The 20,237-nt window shown below is 45.1% G+C and overlaps 1 protein-coding gene across 11 annotated transcripts in view; it reads left to right on the forward strand.

The window, feature by feature from the left end:
• Positions 1–19,980, forward strand: part of LMO1 (LIM domain only 1) — a 280,507-nt gene extending 260,527 nt beyond the window's left edge. For all 11 annotated transcript variants that reach the window (XM_074917919.1, XM_074917918.1, XM_074917921.1 and 8 more), the window contains 3 exons: positions 3,099–3,312; positions 14,723–14,848; positions 19,568–19,980. In XM_074917919.1, the coding sequence (XP_074774020.1) occupies positions 3,099–3,312; positions 14,723–14,848; positions 19,568–19,673 (446 nt within the window). In that variant the 3' untranslated portion in view covers positions 19,674–19,980. The remainder of the gene's footprint in view (positions 1–3,098; positions 3,313–14,722; positions 14,849–19,567) is intronic.
• Positions 19,981–20,237: the final 257 nt, after the last annotated feature.

Raw genomic sequence — 20,237 nt, forward strand, 5'->3', positions numbered from 1 at the left:
CTTGGGATGTCGGAGGGAAGCCGCACAGACCAAAATGTAATTTCAAAACACTGAACCTGACCAGCAGAGGCTGACCTTGCTCGTTATTATCTGAGTGGGAATAGCAGCTTTGAACATCATATGATCTCTGAAATGGTACCTTTTTTCATTAGAAAGCCCCCTGCTGAACACTGACCAAATACATAGCTTTTTTCCTTGCTTAAGGTACTGTTTAAAAATATATATATCTCTTCCTTTGCTAGTTATTAGAAGAAAATCAAAGTGTTACATTGGCCTTATTCGCAGAAACCTCTCATAAGACAATGGTGTGCTTGCAATAGTGGGGAACTGAGATGGCCACAGTGAGTGAGGGCTGCCAGGGCCACAGATGGAACAAGAACCACCACTGCAGCCAGCCCACATCAGTCTGGGCCTGCTGGCCACCTCAGGAGACCCTCCTAACCTGCCAACCTGCACTTGCTGATCAAACCAACCTTTGCTAATGGTCCAGCCAGGGTTTCATCCTGCACAGCTGCCCTTGCACTTGAACATGCTGCTGTGTGGACCCCTCACTCTGGGTCAGGGCAGCTGCAACTCTGACAGGGCGCTCATTTCAGAGGCACTGAGAGCTTTGGGTAGTCCCATCTGGCTGAAGGTCTTGTATTCCTGAATCACAGAGATGATCTGAAACCCCACCCAAGCAGCACTTCTCTTGTGAGGGGATTTAAGGTGCTCTGGCTATCTAGAATCTGCATTTTTAAATCTGCAGTACCTCCAAATGCAGTTTCCTCAAGTTACCTAGATGAACCTTGCAAAAGAATTGTATGATGACCCCCCCTTTGTAAGAAATCCTCTTCTGCCTCCATGGGTACACAACTTACAGAGCCTATTTGGGGGGTGGGTAATGACTCACTGGTGTCTAGGGCTCCTAACTTAAATTATAATTTGCACATCTAGGCCTTAGTTATCATAGGTGCGAACTATTTGCTTTCATCACTGGTACTGATCTTACACAGTTTGCAAATGCAAATTCATGTATGCGCCCTTCTCTGCCTCAGAATAAGGCAGTCGCCTCTCATGATGTGCTGTTTTCCTGGTGTGGAGTTGGAGAGGGCATGGAATGAAGGCTTTAAATTTTCTGAAAAAGAGATCACTCAAAAAGTGAACCTTCTCTTTGCTTCCTGAAACGTACCGTGCAAACAACAACAACAAAAAAAGAGTGCTGTGTCCAGTGCCACTTCCCTCATTTTTGTAAGAAACTCTCACCAGGAACACAGGACTTCTGCAGCCTGACCTCCAGCACCTGCACTGTATTACACTTCTGACCCTTCCCTGTCTCTTCCTCCTTTTCCAAATGTTCCAGTGTTTGAGTGTGTACGTAGAGTTCCTCCCAAGAGCGTTATGGGTTGCGTATGTGGCAGTCAAACACAGATTTAAGTTTTCACTTAATTATTACGTATTCGTCACTGGCGTCAAAAGTTCGCTTGGATCGACTTTGCAAGCGGGTTTAGAGTGTGTCGCAGCAAAGGGCAGGAGGGCTCTTTAAGCCTTAAGAGTTTTTGAATGTTACTTGACCTGTCTCCATGCTGCTGAGCCCACTTTGATAACAAATGGATCAATACCTTGCTGTTTGTGTAGAGGTGTCTTAAGTGCTATTATCGTCTGCTTGCAGCTCTGACAAAGCAATTATTACTGTAGGAGTGCTGGGTTTTACATGTGCTGACCATTAGCCACCGTCGGGTCACCCTGGCTTTTAAGGAAAGCAGCAAATGTTACTTATTACAGTGGCACTGACTCAGTCCTCTCTGGTTAAGGGACTGTTAATAATTCCATTATCAACCTGCTACTTTCTGGGACATCTGGTGCTTCCTACAGAAATGGTGGCTTAACTTTCTGTAAGAGTATATAACCGGTGACATCTGCTACTGTAGCCAGTGTTCCCTCTCAGCTTCTCTGCATTGGTTAAGCCCATGGCATCCTCATTACAGGTCCAGCATTGTCATTTTTAGTGATTGACACAAGTAAAAGTAAAAATCAAAGTAAAAACAAGGCTCCAGAGAAAACGAGATTCTAGTGCCTCATGAGCTCATTTCTTCTTTCATCATCTTCTGTCCCCTTCTTTCCCCACGGTATAATCCTTGATTACTGATTCCACCTTGCCTGTTTGATCCCATAAAATCCTCTCCTGCCTCCCTCTTAAACTGAGGAGGGTGACAGGTCTCACACCCGTGTCGGTGCTCACCCTGGGAGGCACTAGGTGTGTGGAGGACAGGAAAAAACTGGAGATGGTAGTGTGAGGAAGGTAGCCACAGCCAGTCTCCACCAGCCTAGTGACTTGAATGTCCTGTCACCACCCTATACCCAGCTAGCTCATGCTTGCTTTGCAGTCCCAGCAGGGGTTTCCAGAGAGGAGAAAACTCCTGGCTTTTTACTACCTTCTCCAGAGGTACAAGAGGAGAAAGAAAGCTCTGCTTTGCTTAAGGAGCTTGGCTTCACTGGTGGTAGAAGGGGACTGAGTGGGTTATTCTCAGCAGTCCTCAAGGGCTTTTGAATAACACCTGTTTTCAAGCAGCCTCTGGGGCTGCTTTAGCTTTCACCGAGGCCTCTGTGGCCAGTGGGGTTCACAAGAAAGGAAAAGCAGTGGCGTACCACGTCTTTTTATACCTGCTCCTCTCCTTTCCCTATCAAGCTTGATCCAGCCGAGACATTGGACTGGGGGTACATACGGTGGTGGCCCTTCTAATCTTCTTAATTGCCTGTGACAGGTAATTAACAACACAAGGGTACTGGTAATGAGGGAAAAAGCAAATGTTGAAATTGCAGCCAGTTTATTCTGCTGCAAGATGCTAATTAAAAAAAGTCTGGTGCTTTGTGTCAGCCCTACCCTTAGGAAAAAAGGGCTGCATTCCTGCAAGTGTCTCACTTCCACTTAGCTCGAGACAGCAAATGAAGTTTAAATTCCTTTGACTGTCAGCTTCTTGCAATGTGAACTCCTTGTAATGAAACCAGCAGCAGTATTTGCTCAAAGATTTACTACAGCTCAGTGCTACCCCAAATGCAGGCAACCTGTTCAAGCTGTTTGGCTATCTTCTAAACGAAATGCTTTGTCTGTGTTGCAGGTGTGCCGATGTTATCTGTACAACCCAAGGGGAAGCAGAAGGGCTGCGCTGGTTGCAACCGGAAGATCAAGGACCGGTACCTGCTGAAGGCTCTGGATAAGTATTGGCATGAAGACTGCCTAAAGTGTGCCTGCTGTGACTGTCGTCTTGGAGAGGTTGGATCAACTCTTTACACAAAAGCAAATCTCATTCTTTGCCGCAGAGATTACCTGAGGTAAATAGAGGAACGTACTGTGGGCTCTTCCCAAAGCCTCTCAGTGTGCTGCCAGCTGTTTGTCTTCCTAAACCTCTGCTATGAAAACATGTACATGTGCATGGTCAGCCCTGCCCAGAAGAAGTTGGAGTTTCTTCCTGTGTCTAAGCATGGCTTTTTATTTGTACTTAACTTATTTTGTGGTCAGGGCAGAGGAATCCTATTTTTAGGTTAAGGTAGAAGGAGGAGGGCATGTCTTTATTATTACGAACCAACAAGAACAAACAGTTCTTGCTGAGAAAATTAGGAAAAGACTGTTGATTCTTCTTGCATATCTTTGATGTTATGCTCTTGCATATTGACTGAGACCTGACCAAACTTTACCTTTTCTTTTTCAGTGATAGCTTTTGTATAGACTTCTAGTGCTTATATTGAGTAAGGTTCCTCCCAAGGGGCTCTTGTCTCTTCCTTAAGTAAACAGAGCAAATCACTCCTAAATTACAGATCAAAAAAATTTTCTTCATGAGAAAGTCTGCAGAGACCATCACTAACTCTTAGAACTACCCTGTCAGTGTGTGTCTGCAGTGCATAACAACACATGGGATTTTTTGCCTGGTCTGTATGGGGGGCTTGTACAAAATACTTAATATAAACACTAATTAATTTTAGTAAGACAGCAGGCCTAATGCAATCATTCTTATGAGGGTCACACTGCAAAACACTCTTGAGTTTTACTTGCTTTTCCTTTGAAAGAATGTACTTGATCTCCAGCTAATGTGGGGGGGTGTTTTTTTCCCCAAAGCACTGATAGCATTTCCTATGCAACCTCAACCAGCAAACACATCTGAAGCAAACCAAAAACAACTCGCTGTTTTAAGACAGGGAGGTAAAATGCTGTCTAACCTTGTGGTGTCCAGAGGCTGGCTAGATGCTTCATGTGTTTCAATGTAAAACATATGCCTGAAAATCTTTAGTAAATATTTTCTTAGTAAACTTGAGCAAACAAGTTTCTCCTTCTAAAGATAAGAGGTTAAGCACGGAGCTGAATAGAAGAAGTAAGTCTATTAGCTGCCATATGGGAGCTGCCACCTTGCCTTTCAGCCGAGCAGTGCAAAAGAGCATCCTGCTCACATGAGGACTTTTGCTCCTGTTTGAAACTCTCCAGGCCACACATGAAATGTCTCAGCTGAAATTCTGTCACACAGGCAGCAGTCTCAGGGCCACGCTGGTTTAGGTGGGATGTGTTCCCAAAAAGTAAGCGAGGAGGAGCGTGGGTAAGGGTGGAACACATCTGAAGGGGAAAAGACAGGATAAGCAGCCTTTGGAAAGGTAGGAAGGGTGTAGTGAGGAGAGAGTTAATTACCATCACTGTCATAAAATAATTTTTGCACCTTGCTTAAGTCTGAGTGTTTACTAACACCACAAGTCACCTCCTCTTGAAGTATCCCTAATCTGGTCTGTGCGAAGCTGAAAAAACTGAGCTCCAGATTTCTAACCCCAAATTAGCATTTTGGTTTTTCACTGACCCTCCTTCATTTCAGCTATACTCTTTCTGTGTTGTAGACATAATTCTGATGTGCCAATGAAGAATATAACAGCTCTTGATCTTCACTTGTTGAGGGTTGCATAATTTCTTTCCATCACAGGATCACAATTGGGTCATGCTAGGTACTAATCACAAGGACCCCCAAAACTTCTCAGGAGAGCTTCTTTCAGGTATAGTCTTCCTTCCAGAAAGTATATGCTGTATTAGTTTCTGGAGTGTTTCTTTACACTCTATCTTGTTTATCTTTTCTTTATCTTGTTTGCCCCCAGCTTGCCAAACAATCCAGGTCTCTCCATCAGTCATCCTCCTCTTCATTATTTATCACTTCCCTAGACTTTGTCATTTGTGCACTTGATATACAGTGCTGTGTTTGTTTTGGTTTGGGGTTTTTTAGTCTGACCTGAAAAGTAGATATTCAGTGTTATTCTACATGTTACAGAACCCACCTAGAAATAGTCATATGGGTGGTGATTCCCATCTGCATTTGCTTTTTGAGACCTATGATCTACCCTATGTTTTGTCTATTTAATAAGCACCATGCCAACTGGTTTGTTCCAGTTTCATAACAAAAATAACGTGCAGCATCAAATCAGACATGTTAAAGTGCTGAGGGAGAGCCCTATTGATGCTGTTAAACTTAGAAGAACCTTTTTATTGCTGAAGGTATAGAGCATTTCTTTCTTTCCTTGGTTTACCCTCAGAATGCTGCTTTGAGGTAGATCAGCTCAATCTATGATCTTCTCACTGGCCCCAGATGGCAGGACTTTCTGGGGCACGCCAGAAGCCTGTGCTAGAGATGTGAAAGAAGCCAGGAGTAGCAGACCCCAGGAAATGGCCCACGTCCCATCTCTGAGGAGAGGGCAATTCATGACATGAAACGTGGAAGGCAACAGTTGGGACTAGTGTTTGACCATGTCCATGCAGCTCCTGTCACAGCACCAGTGTGGTCTCTGAAACAAACTTGTTCTGTGCCTGAAAGAGGTCTCATCTCATAGCCCCTCTGTCTCCATTTGCTGGGTTAGAATAACCCCTGGCCTACCAAGGCGGGGGGAGTCTCTCGCTATTTGTGCAGCATGGTTAGATGGTGGAGGGAAGGCTTATATGGCCTTTAAATATTTTTCCCCTATATGGATTTAGTCTGTTTTAGCATCTTTGAGCACTAGAAATATTTCTTACTTGTTTTTTTGTTAGGAAGAACAATATAATTATCATATCCCAGGAAATCTTACAAAGGTTCAGGTGAGAAGGAATAACCCCAATTCTGTAACACAGTTGTTAACTTGTATTCAGCTGTTTGGCCAGCTTTACAGCTATGATGATTTGTGTTCTTGCTAATAAGTAAATTTAGGTTTATACTATTTTCTTGAGTTTTCTGTTGAACCCCTGGGTTCTGTTCTCCTGATGCTAAGAAGCCCTTCCAGGGTCCTAGGACAGGAATAAGGGCATCGCTTTGCAGTCCTATATTTTATGGAAGTATAAAGCAATTTTTTCTACTTTAAAACAACTTATGTTACCTTCTACACATAATATTTCTTTCTCTCTCAATTTTAACTATTACTTCTATTAATAGAAGGAACTAAAGTTGCCATCACCATCTTCTCTACTGTCTGTTCACTCCTGGTAATTTGAATTTTTCTTCTTGGAGAATTACCCATTCCCATCATTATGTAATTCCTTCACTTTAATAGTTTTAGAGCCTCTATCCACATCTTTCTTTTCCTCGTTAAACACCTCATGGTATTTTGTTCTACTAGTCAAATTTCAGCGGAATTCATTCCTAAAAATAAGTTTTTGTACTTTACACTGTACTCGCACCATAAAGGGAGTACCTTATCTGGATGACAGTCAAAGGAATTTATTGTTGGCCACTTCCTCTATATGCCTTTGAATAAGAACAGGGTGAATATTGCACTGATATTTTAGTAGGTCAACCATCATGTGAGAAATTAAAAGCTAGACTGATTTTGTACCCATCAGTGTAAGTATATGCATCTTTTATATCTGAAATCCAGAAGGAATACTGCTGTGTAATGACCGGGAGGAAAAAAAATTGGTGTTTCATCATCTCTTTACAGACCAGTGTTTCTCTGATTTTGCCTGAGCTGGTTGTGCTGTTTAGGAATACGTGGTTCGTTACCTGGTGAGACGTGCTTTCCCCTCCCCTTGCTCAGTCTCCGTCCGCGAGCCTGCAGTGGCCTGTTCCTGCCCGTGACTGTGAAGACCCAGCCGTTACTACCCAGCACAGGCTCCCGCTTGCCTCATCGCTGCGGGGGCAGCAACGTATAGGTGCTCACCTATAGACAGAAGGGGCTCATGGAATATTTTGGGCAGCTTTAGAAATTCAGTTGAGGTGGCTGTTAATTTGCAGGTCTGGGACCCTGCCTGTGCCCCCCGTCCTGCAGACACAGGTGTCATTGGGCTGTGACCACTGCAGGGATCAAGGACAGGGATGAACTTCAGGGCTTCTGCTGTCGTGTCAGCATGGGGCAGGGCTCTGGGAGGGAGCGTGCCTGGCTCCCACCCTGCTGCCTCAGCGTCGCTTTGGAGCCACCTTCCTCGAAGGTGTTGGCAGTGCTGTGGGCTGCCGGGCCTGTGCGCTGGTCCTCAGTGGGTTTTTAGAAGAAATCTTTCAAATGTATTTCAGGAGCTGCTAGCAGACCACAGCCTGATCATTTGTTTCAAAAGATAAACTGTCGTCATTGCTTGTGAAGGAACATTTGTTAACCTTCACATTTCATAAAACACTTTCTTGCTCATTTTTTAATCATGAAAGATGAAATTGGATCTCGAGTTGTTATCCTTGCGATATCACCTCCGTCTCCAGCTGTGTCTAGATGTATCTTTCGATATATTTCGTCTGAGCAAATAGATTTACTATTTGTTTCATAATCACAGCTCCAGCATTCCTACCTCTAATTATTTTTGATAAGCAAATGCTATTGAAGAAACTGCTTCTGGGACAGAGAAGCTTAGCATGCAGCTCGGATGGCTCCTCACAGCCCCCACGCAGCAATGTGTGTTTGTTCCTCGGCGTAATTAAACATTCACCAAGCTCTGGTTCACAGGGACAGTTTGGGTGTTGCATCAGGATTTCCCAGGAGGAACTGACAACTTAAATTTCACTGTGAAGTGCTGATGAAGAACGCGATTTTGCCTTTTTTACTCAGCATGGTGCCCTCACACGAGCAAAGGCAAGTCAGCCTTGCTTTGACAGGAGCAAAACTGTCGCTTCTGCATGTTTGATATGCTGGTGTTGGGAGAGTTTTTCATCATTTAAACTGATTAGGGCCTTAATTAGACTCCAAAGAAAGCTCAAAACCTGCATTAAAAAATAATGGTGAATCAGTAAGAGAGAAGGGCTTTCCGGGGAGCCCTGATGCTGTTCTTAGTGGATTTCATGGAAATTCTTTTCATCTGACTTCCCAAGTGTTTTGGTCAGTGCTGCCGTGCTGAGGTTGCATTGGTGCTGAGGCCTGAGCGTGGCTTTGGTGCCTCTGGCAGGGGTGCAGCCCTGCACACCCCATCTGAGGGACAGACGTCCTGGCAGGACTGCCGTCCCCTGGCACCCCCAGCACTGTTTGTATCCTGGAGGCTTGAACTCCACCCTGGGCAGCTCCTACTCCAAACGAGTCAGCTGCCCGGTACTGGGGTTTCCAGTTGTTGGATACTGGTTTTTGCTCTGCTCTGAATGCCCCAGCAGGTTCATTCTGTCATTGAATTTCTGAATTCTGTCAGGGCTTGGGAGCCCTTTGGATGAAGTGTTCTGTATCTGACAAATGTGCGGGGTTTAGTTTTGTTGTGGGATATGAAAAACAATCTTGCATAAACACGGGCAGCCTGCTCTCTGACACAGGAGGATGCAGGCAGATACCCTCCATCTGGTGGGCTTTCCCGAGTTGGTAACAATTGCCCTTTGCCAAACCATTAAACCATGGTTGCACGTGTAAGCACAAGTTTTCAGGAACTGAGAAGTGCATGCCGCAACTAGCAAAATTTAAGTTAATCTACCAGAGACATCACTAATACTCTGAACATAGCTTCAGCCTGCAGAAGCTGCAACACTTTTGAAGCAGCAAGGAGAATCTTCAGGATTTTTTTCCCACCAGAGGAGCGTAGTGTGCATGCCTGCACCAAGAGTGTGCCCTGCCTGCTTTTCAAGGGACATGTTTAGCGTGGGGAGGAGAGGTATAACACAGCATGGCTGAACAAATGATATGTGCTCAGAGCCTAAAAATGTTGCTAAATTGAAGCGCTCTTCTTGCATTGCAACAGAGAGAGTCTTGCATTCTGTGTAGGATACCCTCACTTCTACACTTGGTATCTATACAGATTAAGGAGGATTAATTAGGCTCAAAATACAATGTGTCTTGGCAACATTGCTGTGCTTTGTCATGTTAAAGCAGGTTTTTTTCTCCATAGTAGCTGGTCCAGGAGTTTCTCACAGCCCATGCCTTTCAGGATAAACAAGCAATGGTTGGTTTGTTCATTTGCTTTTATCCTCCTCCTTTTTTTCATTCTCCACAACTTCTCAGTGAGGAGGAAAGCTTATGGGGAGTAATTCTTCCTGGCTGTGGTATACTAGCATGCCTCTAGCACTTTCAACCTTGCAGTTTTCTGATTGCTGTTTTTAAAATCCCCTAAGAGGACATTGTTGTACGTGTGCTCAGCAGTGCCAGAGACAGGTGGGTTTTAAGGTCAGTGGCTTCAGTTATCGGATAAGAAAGGTTGAGGCAGGGGAGGAGGACTTGGACTTCTACCTGCTAAGAGTCCCATCCCCACTGAAAATGCAGAGGAAGAGACCAAAGGAGTGAAAATAAGTGAACATTCAGATGCGTTCTTTAACTGAAAACTGATGCCCTTGAGCAACCTTGAAGTTTAGGCCTGGTAATCTCTGAACTAGTGTGGTCTGTACTGCACTGGTTCAACTCCTCCCGCTATGCTCTCCATGAATGCCAAACCCTTTGGCATGCAAGATGTAAATTCTTTGGGATTGAACTTGAAGGCTTCATGAAGGGACAGCTTGACCAACTTCATTAGTATCAAAATGCATTTCCTTTCCTTCATCTGACATGACTTCCCACTGCAGCACTGACAGCAGTGTCCTGGATAGGAGGGTGCACCAGCTAATATGTATTTACTGTGCTGAAATGCCTATCGCTGAAGCTTTCTCTGAAGATTACACAAACGTGGATTACAGGGAAGTTGGGAACCTCGAGTCTGAAATTGCTTTTAAGCGTATTCTTTTAATCTTTCTAAGTGATGTTCAGGCTTTCCCTTCAATTATTGGCACATTCAATACTTTGGTCAAATCAGACTTGTAGCTCAGCATATTTCTAATATCCACAGATGGAAAAAATACTGATTGAAAGCTGTTAAGAGTCATCCTCACTGCAAGACTAGTTGTTGGTTTGTTTCAAATAGTGAGAGCAAAACCTTTTTTCTTTTCATGACAAGTTTCAGATACGTAAAGCAAGTGTTGTTCTACAGCAGGTTCTGATGGAGCTGGGAAATAAATGGCAGCAGGCATATAAAGAATGTGGATGAGAAATCCTATTTCACCTACTAGCTGGAGAGTAGGGGGTTCTACTAGCAAGGGGTTCAGTAGCTCTTCAAAAACTTTTGTATATCCAGATAACCTGGATATACAAATATATAGAGAAATATGTAGCTGTACACAATATCTACAAATGTAGATATTTATCTGTAGATAAGTGTTCAGTCCTCTTTCAGTTCTCAGTTCTTACCTTTCAGTGTTGACAAAGCCTGTTGTTTTGGGGAATTATCTGTCTCAACTCAGCTGCTTAATTTTGAACTTGTCTTGTTCTTGTGTTGTTTGAAAAAAAAATCAGATTGACACTCTGAACCTATCCATTCTGTGCCACTCATTATTTATATGTGCCTGTCCTGGTTCCTCTTTTTTTTTGTCTCCTGTGACAGCTCCAAAATTTTCACTCTATCTGTGGAGGAAAGATTTTCTCCCTCTTTCTGGATTGCAAGCTGCTAGCTAGTCAGAGACCAGGCTAGAGAGAGGAGAAGAAATGGGGACTCTCCTTGTAGGCAATGACTAAAACAGATTGTTGTTTTTAGTGGTGACAGAAATAGGCAATTAGGTTCTCAGCTTAGCCACCCTGCACATTTTGGTCAGAGAAAAAAAATCTGTTAAAAGGTGCTAAACTCAACATGTCCGTATGAGAAGTTTCTTACTGTTTTGGTAAGGTAAGGAATGGTAAGGACTCTTTACCATATTTTTTTTACCCCAAAACCTGCAGGGGGGACTTTGCTACACTTTGAATTAACTTGAGGTGTATGCATGGAGCTGGTGAGGTCAGGATCACTGTGCAGAAGGCTACTCTTTAGCCCAGACAAGACTACATAAAAAGCATCCTTTGACAATTGCCTACCGCTTCCAGGAGCGCTCCCTTCTTTTCTCATTAATTCATTTGCATTCACGGCTGCTCCTGTATGCCAATTAGCTTTAATTTTTACTATACACACTGACATCAATGGCCAATGAGAACAGTGTGTAGCGGGTTTTTTAGTGTGCCTATAAACTACAGAAAATTGTCCTTGGACAAACTCCTGCTTTTAGACTGGCTGACAACAATAGACATGGTTAAGTTCAGGCTAAGAGCCATTAAACATAATTACTACCACAGGGTAAAAGTTTAATTGTGCTAAATTTTAAATCTGCATAGTCTATGCTTATTTACAAGCTGCCTAGGTCTTTCTGTTACATAAGGGGGAATAAATATGTACTTAAAAATTGTTGCCTTTTAACTTCAAAGGGAGATGGGAAAAACAAAAAAAGGGTTTTTTAGAAGAAGCAAAACAACTCCAAACTAAAACCGTTCTGTATTTCCAGCTTCTTTTATTCCAATGGCACCAAGCTGGTAAGTAGATGCGGAGCATCTGATAGATTTTTCTAATGCGCTTCAACTTTGTGTGTGTGAATGTGCGAGAGAGTATTGCATCTGTTATGAAGGTGTCTGGGGGACAGAATGCAGATCAGTTTGTTCATGTGGGGTTATTTTAAATTTAACCACAGATGGGGCTTGGGGTAGAAGATTTTTCTCCTGCTCCTTGTCTTCTCTCCCTCCTCCAATAATGTTAAACTCCCACCTCAGAAAGTTTCAGCTCAAGTAGCTTCTGGGTAAGTAGATATCAGAGGTGGCAGGTTTTTTACAAGCAAACAAAAAAGGCAAAAGCCTGTGTTCATTTTACTTTTTCTTCCAGCAGATTAATAAAAAAAATCATGTTCACTGAGCTATAAGTTACAGTGTATTTTTAGAAGCACGGTGAATATACAGGGCTCTAAATCACTCCCTGAAAAGCAGATTAAAATTAGGAAGTGCTAGAATAAGTGTGAAATGTTCATCTGTTGGGAAAGGGAGGGTATGGAGGACTGTGAAACTTGATAGAAGAGAAAAAGATCAGCACGCTGACTAGCTGGAAGCTATGTTTATGTAGACATTAGCAGGCAACACGATTTCGGCTGGACAGAACATAAGCCTCAGATCTTATGCAAACAGTCAAAGCTGTTTAACAATTGGTTTACCCCCAAAACCCCTGAAAGGAGACAGGTGAATACGATGCCAAATACATTTTTCATGTTTCTTAAGCTAACTGTTTAAATAGTTAAGTGAACATCTGTCCAAATTTCCCCATCATTTCCATTTAGAAAAGTCTCCCATTTGAAGGCTGAAGAAAAGCGCCTGCTTAACAATGCAAATGGTGCTGTCTGGGGCCCCTTTATTTTGTTTAATCTAGATTGAGCTCCACACAACTGTGATGCTAATGAATAATGGATATTTTATACTTGTGCATGTAGCAGTGCTGGGCACAGAGCAAATCTAGGATTAACCTCCCAGTTTCCCTTCCTAACATATTGGACTCAGGTTTTGAGTTTGCTGTGACTTGGGTACTCTAAAAACGGATGCTGGCTTTTATGGAAAATGGCAAAACTCCGGCAAAAGCTGTCAGGTTTTGCTATGCCCAAGCGAGGTACTGTAGAAGGGGGGCAGCTACGCTGAGGAGGGGAGGGAAGGGAAGGGAGGGAGGAATGTCTGTATTAATGGCTTGATTTGCGAGTGGGTACTGAATGAGAGTCAGGGCGTTTCGGGGTGGAGACCTGTATGCTTTTCAGTGCCACATTTTTTCAGACCGGTCTGCTGGGGTTAGGCAGCCCAGCACTGTGCTCAGCTGCCTCCCCTGCCTGCCTGCATGAGCAGGAGTGAGCCAGGGCCAGCTCGCAGGGAGAAAGGGGCTGCCCCACGACCGATTACATGGTCTGAATTAGCCAGTGCAAACTATATAGCTGGGTTTTCACTCTGCCTTTCAGCCTTCACATGATGGAGTCATAGGGGAAGAAATTTTGGTACTCCCTTTGTGATTTTTCTGTCCTGCACAAGTGTTTCTGTATTTGTTTGCGTTGTTTAACTTTCAGGGAAAAAGTAGTGCTGTTTGTTCATAGGAAGTCTTGGGGTTTTCCAGCCAGGCCTGATGAAAGACCACTGATACCACTTCTAATGAAAAATAAGGGTAGCCTTTTTTCGTAGCTGAAGAGCAAGCTGACTTCAGTAGCACAGCACTGTAGGAGGGTGGGAGAATTTTGTGGAGGTTTCTATAACATTGCTGGGTGCTTTAATCCACAATTACTGGCCAGTAATAATTAGTATTGATTAGCTTGGCAAATTGCAGGTTTAGAAATTGGTTATAGATTTTCTGATGCTTCTCATCTGCGTGTTGTGGAATCAGCCAGAACCAATGGCTTGAAACAAGCCACGAGCCCAAATCTGTCTGCAGGCAGCGACGCGTTGCATGCGCAGAGCTAATGGTCAGCAGGAATCATATGTCTTGAGGCTCATCGCCCCGAGAGTATGATTTTTATCATCTCCTAAGCAAAGTAACTAACCACATGCATATTGACCACAGTCTCAGGTGAAGCTTGGTTTTGTTGGCCTGTTGATTTGTGCCCCAGCTGGTTTGTGTGGCTTTAACGTCGCAGTGGCGTGCTGCCCCCGGCGTGTGCGGGGGTCTGCAGGGACGTCTTGGAGAAGGAAGCTGGGGGAAGGATGCTGCAGTCTTGGTTGAGTCCCCCGGCGGGAACTGTAACAGCAGCAGACATCTGGGGAGACAGATAGTGAAAGCCAAGATGAAAATGGCAAAGCTTCCAGTGCTGAAGGGTTGTCCTGGAGGACCAGGGAGCTGAAGTGGAACGGCTGAGCATGCTGTTCAGGCTGTGGTGGAAGGGCTTAGCTGGCTCCCGGGAGGGGCATGGAGGCAGGAGGAGGGGGGCACAGCCAGGGAGGAGGGCTTGCTCTCTGAGATGCCTCACAAAATGCTTGTGTACTCATTGCAAGAGAAATTGTGCTTTTTCGTTTTAAACAGCAGGTAAGTGAGGTTCTTCCTGAGCTATATTATAGCGTTGCCTGCCAGGGTTGGCAAAGTTTGCAGGTCTTCTGCGTCTTGCTGCGAGAGGCTGCCAGCCTGTCCCTCTGGTAGGTTGCAGCCAAGCACAGACGGGGCAAATGCATGTGGAGGAGGATGGACGGCTCCGAGCACCTACCCCACCGCTGCAGAGAGGCAGATAGTTTTTGACTGAAATTTTGTGAGCCCCAAAATAGTGCTCTAAGTGTTTAATGCTTTTCTCCATTAGACAGCAAATTAGCCCTAGGCTCACAAACCAAATGAAGTTTCATCTCAACAATCGGAGCCTGCTCACCAGGCAGTTTTATCCCAAGTTCCTGCACACTGGTTGGTCAGCGAAATGGAGACTGCAACTTCTATTTATTGGTGCAATACAGTATTTGATACTGCTAATTACACTTAATTAGTCCTTCCACCATTTAATTAAAATGGCTTCTAATGATTGTGCTTCTTTGGCAGGCTCTTTGGTACCACCGGGAATTGTGCTGCCTGCAGTAAACTGATCCCTGCCTTTGAGATGGTGATGAGGGCCAGAGATAATGTTTACCATTTGGACTGCTTTGCCTGTCAGCTCTGCAACCAGCGGTGAGGACACAGTTATTATACACACAAACACAAACTAATTTATACCTTTGCCTGCAAAACAGGGGAAACATTTGATCCGCACTATCTGTCTGGGGCTCACAGCCTGCTGGTGTGGCTCAGGCTGGTTTATTAGGCTGACCTGGGTGATGCATGTACCTGTAGCTCCTGTACTGCAAATCCCCTTGGAGCTGGTGGGAGTTGGAGGGGCGAGGGGGAGCACACAGACTGCAGATCTGGCTATGGTTATACGGCAGCACAGCTGCTGCTGAATAAAACAAACCGCTTCAGCGTCCTTTCAGGAGCTGCCCTCTTTGCAGAACACAGACGATGGAGAATGGACTTCCTCTGGCAAACTGATGTTATTTTGCTTAAATCGTGTTTCTGACAGGCTCAAAACTGGGGATGGTGAAGAAGAAGGAGAAAGAGAAGGGACAGGAAGGAGAAAAATACTCCTTATAAGCCCTTTCCAACACTAGGAACAGATCCCTTTAGTTGTTGTGTAGTAAATAGGGGATCTTAGTGGTGTAATTTTGCGTGAGGCTTGTGTATTTCTGCTGGGTTTTACCCAGTGGAAAATGCACATCAAGGAGAATAATAAAGAGTCATGCACAAAGTTTTCACTTGGGCTACCTGTAACCAGCTGAATTTGGGAGGGCCGTGAAAAATCTTCCCAGCACCCTGTTTGTTGGTCATTGTAGGCAGAATGGAAGCCCACAGAACCAGATGTGGTAGTGTTGCCTTCTGATGCATCCATCCATTCTTGTGCAAGACAGGCCTGAAAGTGCTTGTTGTTCTTACTCCTTGTTTAGTCAGGCTGTAGTAAATGGCCAGGACTCAAGGGTTGTGCTGGGGTTCCTGTTCTGGAGTTGTGGTTGTGTTTCCTAAAGATGAAACTAGGAGACACCAGTGTGACAGTGTGTTCAAGATAGCAAAACTCTTGGGAAGATGGAGAGTGTAATTCTGTAAAAGTCAAGCTAAAAGCCTGACTTAGAAAATCATCACTCACCCTAGAACAAAAGTCACGGCGGGATCTCTAATGAAGTAGCCATACACACTGCGTGTGTGGATACAACCCCCTGCCACCTTTCCCAGTAAGCTTAGGAGACCGTGCAAACTGGGGGCTGATTCTCCTTCCATGCCCTCTGACAGTGCCTTAGTTCATGGGGAGGAATGGGGTTGCAGCTGGTTGGTGCCAGAGCATGGAAGAGGAGAACCGGGCAAGCTGTCTGTCACTCGGTTGGCTTTACTCAGTCCCGTTATGTTTGTTCGAGGTAGAAAACTCCAAGGAATGGTGGTGGGTCCACGGGCTTGGTGGCAGCGCCGAGGCGGCAGTGACATCTAGTGGCTCCTGGCCTGGGGCTGCTTCCCCGCAGCCGCGCTCAGTCTGCCAGTTGCCCACTCCTGCGTTGCCACTCTGGAACGTGCTCCTGAAACCGCCGCGATTCCCCATCAGCAGCGTGACGCTGTTTGCTGATGCGTTTCTTCCCCAAAGATGGTCTTTCTTCACACAGCTGGAATCGCTGGTGCTCGTGGGGTTTGTTTCCAGACTCGGCAGCGTTGCGGGGTGCTGCCAGGCTCAGCCCTCAGCCCGATGAAAGCCAGGCAGGAGAGGGGTGCTCCCAGGCTCCCCGCCGCTAGTAGGGCTAGAGAGAGCATCACAAATGTCCCTTCTGGCAGGGGCAAGTCACAGCTCTGAGCTGCACAGGCAGGAGTGCTGGGTTGGCCCTGGAGTCTGTAGGGTGAGTGTTTGTCATCAAACCCCTACTTTATCCTAGCTTCTCTCTTGGAAAAGCCTAGTACCACCTAGTTTTCATTTTCAGAAATTTCCTTTAAATTTCACCCTTTATTACGAAGGCTCCAAAGCACCTCTCTTCTATCCGCCACTTCTAACACTGTTACTGCACTCGATGCAAAGTGCAGTCCTACTCTGCCCTTAAAGTAACCTCCATGTACTGTCCGTGCCTGGCAGGAAAGCGCAGATAATCCCCCTGTTCTGGCCAAGTCCTGCTTTGATGCACAAAGTGTTTGCCCAGTTTGGGAGGAGCCGAGTTTTTCTGAAAGATGGGCTGAGTAGACAGCGTAGAGCTAAGTGTAGATGTTATTTTTGGCTGAGATCAGAAGGCTGCTAATTTTTATGACCTATCCTCTAGAGATTTTGGCCTGAAAGGGTAGAATGGAAGTGCTCCTGTAACAGACGACATTGGAAGCTGAACTGAGAACAGTGAGTTTAAGTAACCCTAAAGTCAAAACTGCAGAGGTGGATGCCAAAACTAGTTCTGAATCAGAAATCCCACCTGAAACACCACCTCGTTCTTTAGCTGTGAAAAGATTTGATTATGAAAACCTTTCTCTAGTTCTCTTCCAGCTTACTTGCCCTTTTGTAGCTAGACTCTGTGTAGAGTGTTAAATCCATCAGAGCAAAATCTCTAATATTTTTGTCGAGTGTGCAGTGTTTTCATTAGCTTCATTCTCCAAAACATCAGGTTTGCAGCAAGTCCCACAACGCTACTCAGCCTACAGTGCTTTAAACTGTTCCAAGGTCAACACTGCTTGTCACAATACTGAATAAAAGTTGGTCACCGCTGTAAGTGGCTAATAGGTCAGTATTACAAGGGTTGCAGGAAATCCAGCCGCTTGTGTTGCCATTATTGAAAATGTGGTTTTGCTCAGAAGAAAATCACTCTGTAGAAATGGCAGGGTATGTTCAGTGCCTGTTTCTTGCTGCTGCTGGCTGGAACTCGACTGGCCAGACGGGCGCTGAGACAGACCTGCTCCGAGCATGGGGGCTGGCGCTGCCGCCCCGCATCTCGCTCGGAAGAGACCTCTGGGCCGGGACACACACAACTGGGTCTGAAGCTGCCCTGTTAAATCCTCCGTCTCTAGTTGTGATGCATCAGCTGAAGAGATCCCAGTTTACTGCTGGGTTTGCAGGACTGGCAGGTCTGGAATAGTCTCTTTTCCAGTGAATCAAGCCCTTCTCCCCAAACTTCACAGGGTCTCGGGGTAACCCTGCTGTGCATTTTAGTTCCCATGTGCTTGTACACACACACTCCCAACTCCCTAGTTCTCCAGCTCCTTCTCTGTCTCCTCTAGAACCAAACCAGATTTAGCAAGAGACAGCTGTTGATGATGCTGGTGGCAAGAGTAATTTTTGTATTTCTTTTCCTGGAGATTTATATTGTACTTGAAGTAGGGATAAGTAGCAAAAAGCAAGCAGCTGTCCGTTATTTATAGTGAGTAAATCTAGTGGTGGGGAAGGTGGTGTTAAGAAGAGTGTGTGCAGTACAGTTTTTAGCATAAAAGCCATTAATTTAAATTGAGATTATTTTTTAGCTTTTTAGTATACAAAAAAAGGTTGAATTTCTGTACTACTAAAGCATGTGTCACAGAGGGAAGATGGAAGGTCTCCAGTGAAATCATATAAAGTGAGAACCAATGCCCAGTTGTCTGTATTGACTTGGCAAATTAATCAGTTTATTTGCAGGTGTCCAGTTGGAGAAAACTTGTACCCATGTCGGACCTATAAAGGAGCTCTAAAATGATCAGTCCTGTTCCTGTAGCAGAAAAATACTCAGTTTTATGGAGATGCTCTGCCTGAAGCTGCCTGAGTTACAAATCTAGAAGGCATTTTAGACAAGGAGTAGGTGATGTTGCTGCCAAAGCTCTGCCTGGGAGCAGAGGAGATGGCCATTTGAGGTCTGCTAAGTCTCCTGAGGATGGGGTCATCTCCACTGATCTTCCTTCAAAGCTCAGTAAATATTTGACCTCTCCGGAGGTGGTACTTACCCTTTCCTCTCAGTTCAGAGCTGCCTTTAGGCAGAGTGCCCAGGGTGTGCCTCTGCTTTAGGGACCTGGCGCTGATTTAAGACTCCGTTCTTGGGGCAGGGAGGCACAGCCCTGTGCTCTGTGTGTGATAGACCAAAACCAGCCCCTGAATTGGGTGCAAAGAGCATTATTTGTTTTCTTAAGAAGTAAAGATTAGCTTCTGATTCTTGAGCAAGCAAGCAGGGGGAAAAAAGCTATTGGCTGTCAATTCACACCTCTCAGATCTTATATCTGGAACTTTTTTGACCTTAATGGTCAAATAAAATTGTTAAATATCACAAGCCTCTCTGTCAACTTCAAGACAAACAGAACAATTTACATGGTATATAGAGAGCAGTGCCCTTCGCTCAATGAAGATAAAGGTTAGGAGTCCAGCCACCAGGAAATTTCTATTTATTGTTCAGCACTGTACACAAGGGGGTGAGGAAGGACTTAATAGCCAGTCCTTCCCTGGAAATTAGTGTAAATACTGCCTCACCCGAGGGAACCGTGGAAATGTGGATACCAGCAAAAACTTCAAATAGTCTCTGTGTAATATCGCCCATTTGATTTCCCGGTTGTAGAGCCGACACCTCTGGTCTGCAGGGACAACTCCCTTATTTGCCCCTGGCCGCCTCCTGCCGCTGGCGTGGGACCCAGCAGAGGCCAGCTCCTGAGCTGCTTCATTCAGCCGTGGCCTGGGAGCTGAGCACCCCTGTGCTGGGAGAAGGGACGGCAAAACCCGCGGGCGCCTGCCGGGAAGGGGAGCGGGGGAAAAGCATGTGGGCTTTCCCGGGGTGCCACGCCATCGGCAGAGCTGGAAATCAAACTCCCGTCCCCAGTCACCTTCAGACCCAGCCAGCCTCAAATCCCCCCTGTTCATACTTATATCCGTTAATTCTTTTTATCTTCCAGATTCTGTGTGGGAGACAAATTTTTCCTGAAGAACAACATGATCTTGTGTCAGATGGACTATGAGGAAGGGCAGCTGAACGGGAGCTTCGAGTCCCAGGTTCAATAACAAACCCTGCTTCACTGAAGCACTGTGGGATGGGCACTCGGCCGCGCCAGCAGCGAGGGCGCCTGTCAGCTTGCCTGCAATATTTTTTTAATTCTTGGTCCAGAGAGGACTATATACATTGTAGTACTTTTCCCCCCCAACACAAAGCAGTTACAATTTTAGATGTACAGTTGTGCCTGCTTAGCTGAGCACTGCATTGCCTGTATGTTTGTGAGTTTTTGGGGTCTGGGGGAGGGCTCTGTACAGTCTGTTTTCTGTATATAAACTGGAACATTTATTTTATGAAAAATGTAATGCAATTTTATTACTGGTGTGAATTAAAAATTATGAATGTTTCCTGGTCATCTTAGCTGTGGTTTGTTCCCCACGCGGTGACAGCCTGTATTTCCTGTGCTTGATGTTGAGCAGACTATTAGAAATCTATACACGGATCCCTGGAAACTGCATGAATACAGACAGAGGCAGGAGTCCACGCACACAAACTGAGGGAAGAAATGCTGCTGCAGTGAGACATCTCCGCTTGAACCAGGGGGAGACTTGTGTCGAAACGCCTGCGGTGCTGTA

Source organism: Athene noctua, chromosome 14, assembly GCF_965140245.1.
Source record: "Athene noctua chromosome 14, bAthNoc1.hap1.1, whole genome shotgun sequence".
Classification (NCBI taxonomy): domain Eukaryota; kingdom Metazoa; phylum Chordata; class Aves; order Strigiformes; family Strigidae; genus Athene; species Athene noctua.